This window comes from Guillardia theta, assembly GCF_000315625.1.
Source record: "Guillardia theta CCMP2712 unplaced genomic scaffold GUITHscaffold_115, whole genome shotgun sequence".
Lineage (NCBI taxonomy): Eukaryota > Cryptophyceae > Pyrenomonadales > Geminigeraceae > Guillardia > Guillardia theta.
The window spans coordinates 106299-122681 of NW_005434559.1; the positions used below are offsets into that span (position 1 = coordinate 106299).

General features: G+C 57.0%; 3 protein-coding genes across 3 annotated transcripts; all 3 read right to left on the bottom strand.

Moving 5' to 3' along the window:
- Positions 1-2068: 2068 nt before the first annotated feature.
- Positions 2069-2614, bottom strand: GUITHDRAFT_57638 (hypothetical protein; the record flags this gene model as incomplete). Its single annotated transcript, XM_005823004.1, has 1 exon — positions 2069-2614. A coding segment is annotated over one exon (546 nt), but the record flags the coding sequence as incomplete, so codon positions are not given.
- A 54-nt stretch (positions 2615-2668) lies between these two features.
- GUITHDRAFT_49680 (hypothetical protein) lies at positions 2669-2857 on the bottom strand (the record flags this gene model as incomplete). The annotated part of the gene is made up of 1 exon (XM_005823005.1): positions 2669-2857. A coding segment is annotated over one exon (189 nt), but the record flags the coding sequence as incomplete, so codon positions are not given.
- Positions 2858-8759: 5902 nt separating this feature from the next.
- GUITHDRAFT_39974 (hypothetical protein) lies at positions 8760-9176 on the bottom strand (the record flags this gene model as incomplete). Its single annotated transcript, XM_005823006.1, has 1 exon — positions 8760-9176. A coding segment is annotated over one exon (417 nt), but the record flags the coding sequence as incomplete, so codon positions are not given.
- Positions 9177-16383: the final 7207 nt, after the last annotated feature.

Genomic DNA, 16383 nt, shown 5'->3' on the forward strand with positions numbered 1-16383 from the left:
TCACTCCATCTCACCATCGCTGCGATCTTGCGAAGTGTACATATCGCTCGTGTGCTGCTTCTCTTGCTCCTCAGTGAGGGCTCCAACTCCAATCTGACCAAGAGAACCCGTCATGCCGCGTCCTCCTCCTCCTCCTCCTCCTCCTCCTCCTCCTCCTCCTCCTCCTCCTCCTCCTCAATGTCCTCGTCCTCGTCCTCGTCCTCGTCCTCGTCCTCGTCCTCATCCTTGTCCTCATCCTTGCCGCCCCCATCCTCTCCTCTTTTCCTTGACCTCTATTCTTCCCACCTCGATGAAAATTTCTGTCTCCTGCCCATCGTTACCGACGATTGGAATCCCGTTGGTGACCTGCCGAGCTGGTCAAACTCCTCTCGCCCTCCTCCTTGCTCTCTCCCTCCTCTCCTACTGTTCTCTACTCTCCCCTCCTGCTTCCTCTCTCCCAGCTCACCTTCAGCTGGCCCTTACCCTTCCACTTTGACTCAGCTCGCAGGATTCTGCTCATTATGTCGGGCGGAAGCGAAGCCTCTCCAATGTAGTCGGGGGAGCTGAAACGGTTCCAGTCGTAGATGTGCAGCTGGGAAAGAGCTGGTCAACGACCCCAGCTGATCCCCTGCTAGCCCATACCTTGAAGAGAGAGACGCACTGGGTGATCTCAGGGATCGAGATCTGGAAGGTCTCGTTCCTACGGGGAGAGCCGTGAGGAGGGGAAGAGAGAGAGAGCAGAGGCGAGCAGAGGAGAGCAGAGCGGAGGAGATGAGGGGAGAGCAGAGCAGAGCAGAGCAGAGCAGAAGAGGAGAGTGGAGGGGAGAGGAAGAGGAGGGATGGGAAAGGGAAGGATGGAAGAGAGAGAGGAAGAAAAGTCTCTTACCAATCAGGGGAGTAGGAGTTCTTGATGACTGACGTCTGCAAACAGTTTGATGAGACGAGAGTGAAGAGAAGAGAGAAGGAGAAAGGGGAAGGAAGAGGAGAGAGGGAGGAAAGCACGGAGGAGGAGGAGGAGGAGATTGGGTCACCTGAAACTTGTTGTTTCCGAACTCCAGTACGCAGTACGTATCACAACCTCCCTGCTCAGGAAGTCACGGTTGAGCTCAACCCCCGGATGTTCTACCATAGCGTCCATCTTGGGGAGATGTCGCCCGCAGAGGATGGTGACTGAGATGTCTCTGCTTCCGGAGAAGTTGAGGATGTTGACAGGCTGATGCCGTGAAGGTCAGGAGACAGACGAGCAGAGATCGAGGGAGGCAAGGAGAAAGCTGTGCAGGAGCAAGGGGGGGATGGGGAAAGGAGCAGAGAACGATAGAAGGGAGGAGGAAGAGGAGGAGGAGGAGGAGGAGGAGGAGGACGAAGGGGGGGGCAAGAAGGGGCAGAAGGAGGATGTTCCATACCCTGAGGCCTTGTATCTTTGGGTCGATGCCGAAACGGTTGTCAACCACGACGCTTTGACGTCTCCTCGCATTCCTTCCTTCCTTCTTCTCGGGTCTGAGCAGAGAGGTCAAGAATCCAACAAAGCTGACAGCGGCAGCAGCACAACTCATTTTCTTCCTCCTCCTCCTCCTCCTCCTCCTCCTCCTCCTCCTCCTCCTCCTCCTCCTCCTCCTCCTCCTCCTCCTCCTCCTTCTACTCACGTTGATGTGACGTTTTCGATTGCCAGGAGATCTTTCTTGAACGAGGCGTTGAAGGCTTGCTGGGCTGTCTCATTGCTCTTTCCAAGGCACTCGTTGACTACTTTGACAACTTTCTTCATGCTCTGCACCAGCTCGGCGATGCTCTTCTCGAAAACCGCAAACTTCTGCTTCATCCTGTCCCCATCCCCACTCACTGCCAGCGCCTCCTCCTCGTCCTCCTGGTTGCCGTCCTGTGCAGCATCTGCATCCTCCAACTTCTTCATCGGGCTGGACATGACGGTCACGAACTCTTCGAACGCCTGCCAGAACTTGCTCTCCCTGCTCTGAGCCTTATCGAAGAGAACCTGAGGGTCTCGAATCGCCTTCATCTGCCGCTCGTTCTCTGCCTTCTGGTACAGGATAAGCTCCGCCAGTCTCTCGTCATCCTTGGTCAGCCCCCCCGCAAGCTCCAGCATCTTCGCTGCGACCTCGTTGCCATGGCGGATGGCGTCATCCAGGGGAGTTCCTCCTGTGATGTCGATCGGGTTGGGATCGACCTTGGGCTCAAAGTGGAGGAGGAAGTCGAGCACCTGGATGGCGTTGTTGGAGGCCGCCAGGTGCAGGGCCGTTCTCCCGTCGTAGTCGGGCAAGTTGGGGTTCACCCCGTTGCTGAGGAGCGTCTGGATGGTAGAGAGATCTCCTCTCCCCGCCGCCTCGCACATCATAATGGCCGTGTCGATGCCCACGACGCGGCTGCCATGCTCCTTGAGACACGTCTGCACGCTCATCTTCCCGTGCCTGATCGCGTCCTGCAAAGCGGTCCCCCCGAACCTGTCCTTGGAACTGGGGTCCGCCTTGCTCTCCAGCAGGAACTGCACGATGTGCAGGTGACCCTCGCAGGACGCCAGGTGGAGGGACGTGCGGCGATCGTAGTCCTCTGCGTTGACGGAGACGCCGTTGCTGATGAGCCTCTTGGTTCCCTCCAGGTTCCCCTCGTACGCGTACGTCAGGAGCTTCACCGCTGCCATGGCGCCGGGCAGGACGAACGTCTTGACGGGCGTGTTCTCGCGGAGAAAGGAGGCGACATTGTCATGCTCGTGCTGAACAGCGTCGTTGAGGGGAGTGTTGTGGAACGCATCCTTGCTGTTGGCGTCTGCGTTGGAGGCGACGAGGTACTTGACGATTTCCAGGTTGCCCTCCGACGCTGCGATGTGGAGGGGCGTGCGCTTGTTCTCGTCGCAGTCGTTGACAGAGGATCCCCTGGAGATCAGCTGGGGGAGGGCACTGGGGGTCAGCTGGGAAAAGGGAGGCAGGTGCAACACTCACCTTCTTGAGCTTCTGGAGGTCGTTGTCCTGGCAGGCTTCGAGCATCAGCAGCATCTGCGTCTTTGCCTGCCTCGTCCGCAGCGACTGGATCTGAGAGAAAACCCCTGCTCCTATGATCGACTCCAGTGCCTCGTCGTTGCTCTCCGCCAGCGAGTCGCTCGCTATGGTCCGCTCCTCCTCCTCCTCCTCCCGGTGCTCATCCTCCTCCTCCTGCGCCAGGCTCATGGAGAACTGGCTACCTGCCCGGCTCGCGGACCTCTTGCTGCTCGCGTGGCTGGTGCTGTGCTCGCTCCTGGCCTTCTCGAAGGAGAAGAGCGAGTTGGACGTGACGATCTCCTGATCCTCGGGGCAGAGCTTGAGCACCTGGAGGTACGAGGTGCGGGAGAGCCGCAAACATACCGCTCCCGTGAGCATGTTGGCCCTAGCAGTGTAGAGCCGCTTCATGCCGAAGGCAAAGCTGACCTCCCCTACAGCTGAGCCCTTCTTGAGGGAGCCCACGACGACGTCGTTGCCAGTGAGAGTGGTCTCGATCTTGTCGACAGTGCCGGAGGTGAGAAGGAACATGTCCTCTGCCATGTCGCCGATCTGAAAGATGGTCTCCTCCGGCCCGAAGACTACCTCCCGCAGGGAGACGCTAAGGCTGTCGAGGAAAGCCTCGCTGCAGCCCTTGAAGATGGCGGCGTGGTCGAGGAACTCTCGGCAGAGGAGGGACGCGAGCTCGAATTGGAGGGAGTAGTTGAGGTTGTCAACGATGTCCGACATGTCCACGGCCTTGGAGGAGCGGCTGACGTGGAAGTGAGTCCTGATCTCATCAGCTAGATGCGCGTCCTGGTCGAGCCTGTTGGAGACTATGAAGGACTCGAGGGAAGCGAGAGCGGTCCTGTCCTTGATGATCTGCTCATCCTTCTTCATCACCACTGAGGAGATCTTGCCGAGGACCATGCGGTAGAAGGTCATCCCGATGGTGAGCTGGATGATAGCGAAGATGATCTCCACGTAGTTCTTGGGGTAGATGGTGGAGTTGCCGATGGCTGAGACAGTGTGCGTTGCGATCCAGTTGAGCGACAGTGTGTAGAGCTCCCACATGGAGATGCTCTTGCGCCCGTCCGCCATGCCCTCCAAGAAGGTCTGAGCTGAGGCAGCGAAGTACCAGGTCTCTCCCAGGGTCCAGCCCTCCTGCTCCGACAGGCCCAGGGCCGACCAGATGGTGGCGCTGATGTGAAGGGCCATGAAGGCGAGGATGGCGAGCTTGAGGAGGCCGCGGGGGACTGAGATGGAGCCGGGGAACTTGTGCCAAATCCAGCGAGCGCAGAGCATCTTGAAGAGGCGGAGCCACTGGGAGGTGAAGAAGTTGAGGCCAAGAAGGACGGCGAAGTAGTCGAAGGGGAAAGAGGCGATCAGGTCGAGGAAGTTGGAGGAGAGGTAGTGCTTGGCGATCTTGCTGCGGTCGGTTACCCAACGTGACTTCTTGTTCTGGTAGGCTGAGTTGAAGGTGATGAGGACGTGGAGGATGATGAGGAGGTCGGCAACGAGATCCGAGGCAAGCAGCTGCCACTGCCCGATGCTGCGGAAGGGGAGGTACGTCAGCCGGACTGGAACTGACACGAAGATGTACATGGCAACGGCCCGGATCAGCACGAACCATGCTTGCATCATCCTGCTGGATGGGTTGAACACAGTCGTGTCCTCCATCAAGACAGGCTCATCCTCGTGCGCAGTCGCAAGCTCTCGCTTCCTCTCCCTCACCACCTTCTTCATCGTGATCCACTTGATCGATCTCGACGCCTCCTCCCCGTCTGCGAACGCTCTGAAGAACTCCACGACATTGACGTTGCTGACTGTGCGCAAGTGCGGCAGTACCATCCGAATCAGCAGGGGAACCTTCCCGGCTACCAGCGCGTCTGTCATGTTGCCCACTGTCATGAGGAAGGCAGCCTCGTAGCGGTCGATCGCCTGCTCGGACAGCAGCTGGTTGCGAATCCTGCGCCTCGTGACGAAGGACAGGAGGAAGTCAAAGATGTTGGGCTCGGAGAAGGAGGAGAATTCGTAGGAGGAGATGGAGGCGATATCTACATCCCCCAGCTTCTCCATCATCTGCAGACTCTCAAGTTTGCTCTCCTGCTCTGCGTTTCCTTCTAGCAGGAGCATCCAGCAGTACCACCAGTCCGCCATGCTCACGTACTCTTGTGCGTCCTCCTTCCTCTCCTGCTTCTCCTCCGCCCTCGTCTTCATCGACTTCTCCAGCGCGTGCTCGAACTGCTGGAAGAAGAGACCGCCGACTTCTCCAAGGTAAGACCGCATGCTCTGAGAGAGAGAGAGAGAGAGAGAGAGAGAGAGAGAGAGGAGTGAGCGAGATGGCGGTCCATGATGGCGAAAGAGGAGGAGGAGGAGGAGGAGGAGGAGGAGGAGGAGGAGAAAAGGAGGAGAAAGAACAGGGAGGAAGAGGGAGAGAAAAAGAAAAAGAAAGAATAGGAGGAGGAGAAAGTGCAGGAGCAGGAGCAGGATGTAGAGGAAGAGGAGAATCAATTCACCAGGATCTCTGACATGGCCACTCGCTGCATGCCGAAGGAGAAAAGATTCCAGCTGTCTCGGATGACCTGAGAAAACAGAATCAAGGGGGATGATCACGAAGAAAACAAGTGAAGAGGAACAGAGAGGAAGGAAAGCGGGAAGGGAAAGCGAGGAGAGAACGATCGAGGATGTAGGAGGAGGGGACAGGAGGAGGTGAACGGAAGACACGAAAGGGACAGGATGGAACGGAAGAGGGAGCAGGAGGGAGAACACGACAGTGGAAGGGGGGATGATAGGAGGAGGGGGGTGAACCTGCAAGCCTGGAAGAATCTCTTGGCATGCATCAATCTCTGCCTCGATTTGATCTATGAAACATCAAGTCAGACAAAGTTTCCCTGCTCCTGCTCCTGCTCCTGCTCCTGCTCCTGCTCCTGCTCCTGCTCCTGCTCCTGCTCCTGCTCCTGCTCCTGCTCCTGCCCCTTTCTCCTGTTCCTCACCTTTGTGAAAGCTCTCGGTATCCACTAGGAAGCTTTTCTCGTTCCTCCACACGCTCTCGTCAGGGTTCCACCCGACCTCGTCCACCACTGACACTCCGAACCTCTCCCACACCAGCTCCGCGATCTCCTCCTGCAGGTCATCCGCCTTCTGCCCCTCCTTGCTCAAGTACCACTCCACCGCCATCACGTCTGTCCCCTGCGCCGCCTGCTTCTGCGCGCTGCTGAGGAGGGAGCGAGCGATGTTGATGGCGTACCCCGGGCTATCTTTGATCTCGTCAATCAGCATGTCGAAGGAGATGGTGTACGCCTCCACCTCCCCGACACAGTACACCGAGTAGAGCATCGGAGAGCCGGTGAACAGCTCGTACTCCCCCAGCTGCTGCAGCTTCCCGGTCGGCATGGTAGATATCTTCTCCTTCTCCTTCTCGAGCCTCACTGACCCTCTCTTGATCAGCATGATCCTCTCGGGCACCTGCCCCTCTACGAACAGCTTCGACTTGTCCCGGAACAGCCGCGTCTTCATCTCCTTCACCACCTCCACCTTCCAGCACAGCGGCAGGCACCGCAGCACCTCCGAGCTCTGGAGCTGAGAAAACTGGCTGGCCTCTAGCTTGATGGACGAACCCTCCAGGTCGAACAGAAGATCCCGGAACGTCTGGCTGCCTGCCAGGATCTGCCCGATGTGCAGGACGCCGTCGGAGACCTTGAACGTGTAGATCGCCTCCTCGAAGATCGCCTCCCTCTGCTCCTTCTTGACGTGCCTGAATCCCATCTGGTCCAGAGCGATGGAGAAGTTGGTGACGTCGATGGCAGCTGAGAGACTGCTCTCCTCCTGCTGGCCTGTCTGGCGGACTCCGAGGCTGGCAACCGCCTTGTTAAGGCACTGGTACATGGACTCGACCTCGGACAGCTGCATCAGGTACTTGTTGAAGGTCTTGGCGATCCTTTCCTTGCCCTGGTTGCCGCTCTCGTACATCTTCTCGTTGCGGAGAACGATCTCGTCTATCTCCTCGTAGAGCTTCAGAGACTCTTCATCCATCTCGTTGTAGAGCAGCATGTCCGGGTTCAAGCTGTCCTCCGACAGGTTGTCGAGAAAGTCTGTTATCTTCTGCGTGTCCGACCTGCGCTCCCCGACCTGCAAGGCAGGAGGATCAGAGGGAGGGAGAGGAGGGAGAGGAGGGAGAAAAATTAGAAGAAAGGTTACAAAAGACAAGGAGTAGGAGAGGGAGGGGAGAGGCAAGCAGTGAACGATTCGTACTATGGGCTGGACAAGAGGAGTGTTGGATCCTGTGGACCCCAGGTCGCTTCCTGCTTTCATCTGCCCCAGCGTCGATTTGAAGCGCATAGAGTTGAGAAAACTCCTCCTCCTCCTCGAGCCTCCGCGGCTGTGAATCATGTCAGGTTGAATCATCTTCACTTTCCTCCTTTCCGCCCTCCACTACCTTTCCTCTCCTCCTTTCCTCTCCGCTCTCCACTATCTCTCCTCTCCTTTCCTCTCCTCTCTCCAATACCTCTCCTCCTTTCCTCTCCGCTCTCCACTACCTCTCCTCTCCTTTCCTCTCCTCTCTCCGCCTCTTCTCACCCTAGCGAGGTCAACGACGACCCGGTCTCGGCTGCGAGGTCCGACAGCTTCCCCACCGCAAACAGGAAGTCCGTCAGCTCATCATGCAGGTCGACCTGGAGCTGGAAAGAGTACTCCAGAGCGTCACAGTACGGCTCCAGCCCGGCTTTGACCTTGTCAAACAGCGGGAAGAGCTGGACGCATGTCTCGAAGCACGTTCTCAGCTCCTGCTCGTTGAGGGTCTTGGGCCGGTTGTGCATCAGTCCAGCAGAGATCAGGCGCCTCATGAGGCAGGAAACATCGTTCATGTCCAGGTCCTCCATCCTCTCCCTCAGCCTCCTCCCCTCTGCTGTCCCCGCCATGACGCTCAGCTTGCCCCCCCATCCCTGTAGCATCTTCGCGCACACCACGTGGTAGGTCGTGTCCCCCCGAGCACAGTCGTCCATGGGCGTCGAGCCCCAACGATCCTAAGGAAGAATCTGTCAGATCAAAGAGACTCATTCTCTGCTCTGCTCTGCTCTGCTCTGCTCTGCTCTGCTCTGCTCTGCTCTGCTCTGCTCTGCTCTGCTCTGCTCTGCTCTGCTCTGCTCTGCTCTGCACTGCTCTGACCTGACCTGACCTCTCTTTCTCTTCCTTCTTGTCTTCTGTTCTCTTCTGTTCTCTTATCTTCTTCTCTTGTACCTTGATATTCACTTCGGCGCCAAGTCCCAGCAGAAATGAGATCGCCAGCAATTTGGCGCTCGAAGCTATGTAAAGAAATCAAAGAGACGAGATTCCAGATTGCAGGAGCAGGAGCAGGAGCAGGAGCAGGAGCAGGAGCAGGAGCAGGAGCAGGAGCAGGAGCAGGAGCAAGAGAACAGGAGCAGGAGCAAGAAAACAGAGAGCAGGAGCCGGAGCTTGAAAAGGTGGGCAGCAGTGGCATTCGCCTCATTGGGGTTTCGTCTTCTCACCTGCAAGATGTAGAGGAGCTCTTGAATCATAGTCTCCCTGTACGCAGACGTCACTCCCTCCCTCCTTCCTCCTCGATGCTCACCTCATCAGGGCTGATCCCGCACGCATGAAGCATCCGCATCCTACCGACGTCCCCCTGTAGGAAACATCAGTCAACCTTCTCATCATCAACTTCTGCTCTGCTCTGCTCTGCTCTGCTCTGCTCTGCTCTGCTCTGCTCTGCTCTGCTCTGATCTGCTCCTCTCCTCCTCCCCTCACCTGGCTTGCAGCATTGCACATCTCCTGCGCTCCGATCCCGGCGGGCATGACAGCGCCTCTGGATCGCAGCAGCTCGGCCACGACCGTCTTGCCGTTCACCACCGCGTCCTTGAGCGGCGTTCCTTCCCACCTGTCCTTGATGTTGATCTCCGCCGAGAATGACAAGAGCAGCTCCACCACCCGGTCGTTCCCCTCCGCTGCCGCCAGGTGCAGGGGGGTGCGACGGTCGTAGTCCCCGAGGTTGGGGTCAACCCTGTTGCTGAGGAGGATGCGGAGGTTCTCGACGTCCCCGCGGGAGGCATAGTCGCACATGGCGGCGGCAGGGTCGTCCAGCATCAGCTTGCACTGAGCTCTCAGAAGCTCCTGCACGATGTGCGGCTGCTTCGCATAGATCGCCTCCACCAGCGGCGTCTGACCCCATCTGCTCTTGATGTTCTTCTCAGCTCCGCTCTCCAGCAGCACCTGCTCCCCGTACTCAGCTGCTGCAGCGCCCTCCTCCTACTCCTCCCCCTTCTTCTCCTCCTCCTACCTCGACGATGCGGGTGTTTCCTTCCGAGCAGGCAACGTGGAGCATCGTCCTCTTATCGTAGTTGCAGCTGTTGATGTCGGCTCCCCTCCTGATGAGCCTGCGGACCTGAAGATGTTCGGTGAGCAGCATCGGAGAACGAGAGGAGATAGAGGAGCAGGAGCAGGAGCAGGAGCAGGAGCAGGAGCAGGAGCAGGAGCAGGAGCAGGAGCAGGAGCAGGAGCAGGAGCAGGAGCAGGAGCAGGAGCAGCAGCAGGAGCAGCAGCAGGAGCAGCAGCAGGAGGGTAATGAGGAGGAAGAACATTCAGGAAGGAGGAGGGATCCATGAGGAGGAGGCGGCAGGAAGGAGGAGGATTGACGGGAGGTCAGCTCCTACCTCCTCGACGTCACCCATCACTGTGGCATAGCTGAGAGCTGAGAACATCTCGTTCTCTCGCCGCTTGATCGCGACCTGGATCTCATGCTTCTGCTGCATCCTGCCCATGTCGTTGTCCTCCTCCTGCATCGTCCCGTCGAGCGTCTTGCCGCGGAGGTCGAGGTTGAAGTTGGCGAGGATGTTCCGCAGGAGCTTCTCGTGCTCTTCAGGGTACTGGTTCAGCAGCTTCTCGATCACGTCCTGCGTCAGCACCAGCAGCCGCACGTCTGTGTCGGAGGAGGAGCGGGCCCCGTGGTAGTGGGGGATGCCGAGGAACATCGAGACTTCTCCGAGGACGCACGGCATGTCTTGGACATCGCCGCGAATCTCTCGCTTCACTTCTCCGTTCTCGATCACTTGCACGACCCCGTCGGCAACGAAGTAGAGCTCCCTGGCGATGTCTCCCTTGCGGATGACGTCTTCTCCCGGCATGAGATAGATCTCTTTGAGGGAGGAGACGATGGAATTGAGGAACTGAGGCTCGCAGCGGAAGAAGCACTGTCCTCGCACGCAGTGCCGGTCGATGTAGGGGCGGAACTTGCGGTTGGCGACCTTGAGCTTGAGGGAGCGGGTGAGCTTGATGGAGGAAACGTTGGAGATCTTGACTTTGCTATGTTGGAACTCGTAGTAGTTCATCACCTTGGAGATCAGCCCTGAAGGAAGATCGCGGTTGTTGGCAAACCTCAGAAAATTGATCCTTCTCGCCTGAAACGCCTCAGCCGCTGGGTCGTTCTTGACGATGTAGGGCAGGACGGAGCCGAGCAAGTAGGCGCTGAGAAGCATCGCCATGAACATCACAGCGACGCTGAAGAGCTGCTCGGGCCAGTTCTGTGCTGGCTTCCTGTAGGAGTTGGGAGCTAGGCCAATCCAACCTCTGTAGAGGAGAGCAAGGTACCTCTCTCTCACTGGACTCTCATAGCGGTTGAAAATGTTGGGCATCGTCTCCTCGAACTGCCCTATCCAAGTGTTGTCGGCGAAGTTGAGGAGGCGAGCGAGCCAGTAGTACGTGCAGCCGACCCAGTGGCAGGAGAGGAAGATGACGAGGGTGAACTTGAAGATCTGGAGCTTGTCCACGTCCATTTCGAGGTTGAGCTCCATCTTGTTGAAGTAGCTCCTCAGCCGCTGCAGCCTCGGCACAAGGCGGGGGATCGTTGAGAGCCACCACAGCCAGATCGGGATGTAGCTGGAAGACAGCAGGAAGAAGATTATGCTAGGGAACAGCTCCTTGTGGAACCGCTGCCGGAAGTAGTTGCGAAACAGCCACCAACGGCTGCTCCCCTTTCTCCCCGGCACCTCAACGAAGGCGTGGATGATGAAGTCCATGACAAAGAAGATGTCACAGATCAGATCAGTCACAAACAGTAACGAGCTCCCCGGCCTGTACAGAGCCAAGTCAACCCCAAGGAACAGACAGGCAGGAGCATACTGGCACAGGGCGAACCGAAAGGGAAAGGCCCACGTCTCGTAGGCGAGCGGCAGCATGAAGAGGGAAGACCATCGCTGCTCATGTGACGTCAGCAGAGCAAGAAGCCTCCCCCTGCTTCTCCGCTCACATGAATGAACGCGCTGTTCTCGTCCTGTACGCTCGGCAGCCTGGGACAAGTCACTTGTCGATGAAGCACAGAGCAGGCAGGAGGGAGGTAGATCCGACCGAAAGCTCACCTGATCACGTTGATGTTCCTAGGAACATGTATACGGACATTCTTCCTTGGACGGAGGAGCTTGTCGGCCTTAGATCTCTCTTCCTCTAACTGCAACTCCGATGACAGCTCAATGCTTCGTCTATGACTGTGCAAGTGATCGTTTTTCCTGCAAACACGCTCATCACTGAGAGCTTTCTCTTACCAAAATCATGTTTCTCTTACTTCAAGATGGATCTCAGCGAGGACTTGGCAGGCTTCACTTTCTCTTGCTTGGTCTGTCAAGCTGTCAACCCCCCTCGTACAGCCTCCTTCTGCATACCGCAATGGACATGTGCTCGGAGTCAGAATCTGCTATTTGATTGCTCTTGAACGAAGATAGAAAAGAAGCTCGAAAGCTTTGGAGAGCTTTGTATGACCTGAAAGTGAACAGCCATCACAACCCTGTCACTAGCTCGTATCAGATACCTCGAAACCGCAGAGCCCGTGCGCTTGTACGGTTCCGGAGTAGTGGACGTGGTGGGTGGTACTGACAAGGGTATCGGGGAGCTTTTTGCATGTCCGTTTTCCATCTGGCTGTCCGATCCTCCCGATTGAAGTGTCGTCGTTGCTAGCGCGGACTCAGAGCTGCAGCGATCGCGTGCCAAGACGTACCTGACGAGTGTAACGAGGCGTCCTCGGGGCTCGTTTTGAGCACCCACGGCCTTCCAGAGAAGCGATCCTCTTGAACAAGGACGTCTATTCGAGACTTCTTCGTTGATTCATCTGCTGACATCTGTTCGGAGTCATTAGAAGATCAAAACCACCGTGCACATCACTTTCCGCCCTTCCTGTCTGGTCATGCAGTAGCTCACATCGACCGCTAATCAACGACTCGAGCAAACAAGGACTAGGATCCCAGCGTCATGATGCATACTCTGCACAATATCTGACTGACTTTAGCCTGCATCTGAGCTCTCAACTCCCTCTTCCGCCGCCATTAGATGCCAGGCAGACTAGGTCAACAAAAATCTAGCCTTGCCAAACACAGCGCTCTCCTTGGTATTCCATAACATGATGTAACCATTGCAAGCACATCAGATGAGATGTTTCATCACATCATCATCATCTTCCCATCTCTCCCTCTCTCCTCCCGCCTCCCCCACCCCCGTACTGTCTGCCATTTCCCTTCGTATCCCTGCCATGGCGGTGCCTAGAGGTTCGACCCTCATTTAAAAAAAGGTGATTTCCGTGGATCGAAAAGACGTTTTTCTATTCATTAAAACATTTTAATAATCGAAAAACACTCATTTCGATTTTTGATATCCTTATTTTGACCCCACCCCTAGTTACCAAAAGGATGGACCACCGTGATTGTGATGACCCCAGCCTGACATGACCCCACCACCTCATAAATCACATCAAATAACACTAAGTAACCGGTACATCAAAACACCCCCACCCAGAAGGACACTTAGACCTGTGTATCCGACTACCCCTACTACCCCCCTTTTAGTCTATCCCGTCAGTTTGCTCCTTCAGGTTCCAATGTGGGGAGGATTTACAAGGTGGGGAATAGGGGTGGGGGGGTGGGGTGCGGCAGGAGGCAGCAGGGCTCTAATTGAGGTGAGAATGATGGGTGGGGTGTATAAGTCAAAACCTGAAGATGGGGTAGGGTGATTCAAGACCAAAGCGTAGGGTAGGTGGTGTATGGAGATAACACGAAAATGACCCTGCGAACAACATCAAAAGAGAGGGTACTCACAACGATACACGGGGGTGGCGGTAGTTATACCTGTCACTCAATGGGGTGGGGGGTGGACCAAAAGAGAAGGGACAGGTGAAGGTGGGGTGGTCACTTTTACTAGGATGGTGCCGCAAACTAGAGGCACGACCTTGCAACCCCTTGAGAGGACCCCCACCCCCCTCCCTCCGTTTCGGGTGATCCTGTAAAGAGTAGGGTCCCCCTCAGGAAAGAATACACGGCAGCAACTAAACCCCAATAGACTCTCATTGGAAAATCTTCACTGCTTCCCAATTCAGCACTGCGGCGGGCCCACAGGGGTAATTGGCATCTGGGGTCGAGCAGATTCAGTACTACTTGTAAGGCCTCGGGGCCTGGTGGGCCTGACTCTCAGGAGGAGGCACCGATCGCTCTACGTACTTCGCTGTATCCGGCGGGGGTGTACTAAAACCAGTGAGGGGTGTATTGGGAGATAGGGGTACGTGGGGCGCAACTTTCAGTGGCCCCCGGTCTCAGAGGGGGGGCCTAGGGGGTGGTCAGTCTCTGCCTATCATCGTACCGGTCATGATCCAGGGGCTCAGCGGGTACCGTACCGCACGGTGACGGTGGGTTTGACCCGCCGGTGACGGCGGCGGGCTCCGTTTGACGGCTCCGAGTCCGAATGAAGCATACTCAGTGATCATAACGGTTTCCTTTCAAGTGGTCAGTACGGTCAACGGTTCAACGGTTAGTGTTGTGTTTCAGGGCCTGGATCACTGCCGCCGGATACCGTTAGATCACTCATCTCGGCTGAGTGATTTCTTGAACCGACGATTTTAACTTTTGGACTGCGAATCGGACGGCCGCCGTTGCCGGCAGTGTGGCAAGACCAAACTTGTGTCTGTCTCTTCAGTCTACTCCGGCTCTCAGTCCTGCCATTGTCCTCGTCCCGGCCCGCCGGGCTCACGGTACGCCGCCGGGCGGCGGCCGGGCGGCGCCGCGCGGCCCGGGTCATACTATAGACTGAGAGTTGCTTCTCTTGAAGTTTTAGTCAAATACCCCCTTCTTGCCGGGGCAAAACATGGCAGTGAGGTACGGTATGTGGACCTTCCGTTGGATATGGATGGATGGTGGTGGCGGTGGTGGAGGAGGAGGGGGATGATGATGTTGATGATGATGATGAGGAGGAGGAGGAGGAGGAGGAGGAGGAGGAGGATGGCAATATTTGAACCAAGAGATGATGGCTAATGGTGATCAGGTATTTGCAGACTGACCCCGGATGTAATACTTTCGGTCTTCAGTCTATCGACTGCAGCAATGTCCTCGTCCTAACAGGCTTCCCGCGCATTCATCCTCTTCTACAAGTTTGAAGGCATCCCGCATCATGCCTCTGAGCGGCCATCCCCCCAAGTCGAGAATGCGGAAAACTTTCGTCCCACAGAACTCGCAGGCTCCCTACCTGCTTTTGCGGACAAGACGGAAGACAATCCACAGATGAGCGAAGAGGCAGGAAACATATGATTGACGCGAATCAATTGAATCACTTGTTGAGACTTCCATATGAATGAGTATCATCATGAAAGAAACTGAGAAAAATAAATTCCCGTCTTTTTCGACAATCCTCAAATTCATGGATTTGTTGAGTGTGTGGACGACAAAGTTTCCGGGTTGTTCGACTCAAGGGGCAGCAGGGTCAGGAGGAGGAGGAGGAGCAGCAGCAGCAGCAGCCGCAGGGGCAGGAAAGGAGCAGGGGAAAACGCAAGAGCAGCAGTGGCAGCGGCGGCGGCAGCGGCGGCGGCGGCGGCGGCGGCGGCGGCGGCGGCAGCAGCAGCAGCAGCAGGGGCGGCAGCAGGAGGAGCAGCTGCTGTAGAGGCAGTAGCAGGGGCAGGGGCACGGGCACGGGCAGAAGCAGGGGCAGGGGCAGCAGGGGCAGAAGCAGCAAGGTCAGGAGCAGCTGCAGCTGCAGCAGGGGCAGGAGTAGGGGCAGGAGCAGCAGCAGCAGCAGCAGCAGCAGGGGCAGGAGGAGGAGGAGGGGCAGGGGCAGGGGCAGGAGAAGGAGGAGGAGGTGGAGGAGGAGGAGGAGCAGCAGCAGCAGCAGGGGCAGGAGGAGGAGGAGGGGCAGGGGCAGGGGCAGGAGCGGGAGCAGGAGCAGGGGTAGGAAAGGAGTAGGTGAAGACGCAAGAGCAAGAGCAAGAGCAAGAGCAAGAGCAAGAGCAGCAGCAGCAGCAGCAGCAGCAGCAGCAGCAGCAGCAGCAGCAGGGTCAGGAGCAGCAGGGTCAGGAGCACCAGCACCAGCACCAGCACCAGCACCAGCACCAGCACCAGCACCAGCACCAGCAACAGCAACAGGGGCAGAGACAAGAACTGCAGGACGAGGAGCCGTGTCTGCGTCTGACTCGACATGAGGTACAAGAGGATGGCAGGGCGAGAAGCTCAAGCGAAAGCGAGAAAGGAAAGATGAGGGGGAAAGAAGGGAATCGAAGTCAGGAAGAAGCTGAGGTTGATACGGACGATGGGCGAGGACGATCAGGAGGAAGAGAGGAGGAGGAGAACAAAAGCATCGGCAAGTTAGACTGAGAAAGCCTCGAACAAGATGAATGATAAACAAATGGTGGGGAGAATCTGCTTGCCCTCGTGGACGAGACCTGCCTAAGAGATCGGAGCTCCTCCTTTGTTCCTCTTGCTTCCTACTTCTCCTCCCTTCCCCTTCTTGCTCCCTCCCTCTCTCCTCCTTCCTGCTTGTCCCTCGCCCTTCCTTGCTCCCCTCCTCCCCTCCTCCCCTGCTTCCTTCCCCTCGTCCCCTCCTCCTCTTCTTGCTTCTTCTCTTCCTCCTTTTTCTCGATCTTGCTTCTACTTCTTCCTCCCTTCTTCCTCCCTTCTTGCTTTGCTTTCTCTCCCTCTCTCCCTTCTCCCTCCCTTTCTCGTCAGCTCGTCTTGTGCTGGCCGCTGGATCACATTGAGTGGAGGAAGTAAGAGGGAGGAGAGCGAGAATCTGCAGAGGTGAGAAGAGGAGGGAGCAGAGAGGGAGGAGGGAGGGGAGCAGGAGGGGAGGAGGGAGGGGAGCAGGAAGGGAGGAGGGAGGAGGGGGAGGGAAGACCAGATTGTGAAACGAGCGCGCACGGTTGAAGATGGTTGAGGGTCATTGGAATTTTTAGGTCGGTGAGGAGCAGGAAAGAGAGGGAGGGCCAGGAATGACGGTGAATAGTGGTTACAGGAGAGGAGAGGAGAGAGGAGAGGAGAGGAGAGGAGAGGAGAGGAGAGGAGAGGAGAGGAGAGGAGAGGAGAGGAGAGGAGAGGAGAGGAGAGGAGTGACAGATGTTGAAGCGAGGAGGAGCGAGGAGTGCAGAGCTTTAGAGTAAGCAAGCAGCAAGAGTAGGAGCGTGCAGAGAACAAGA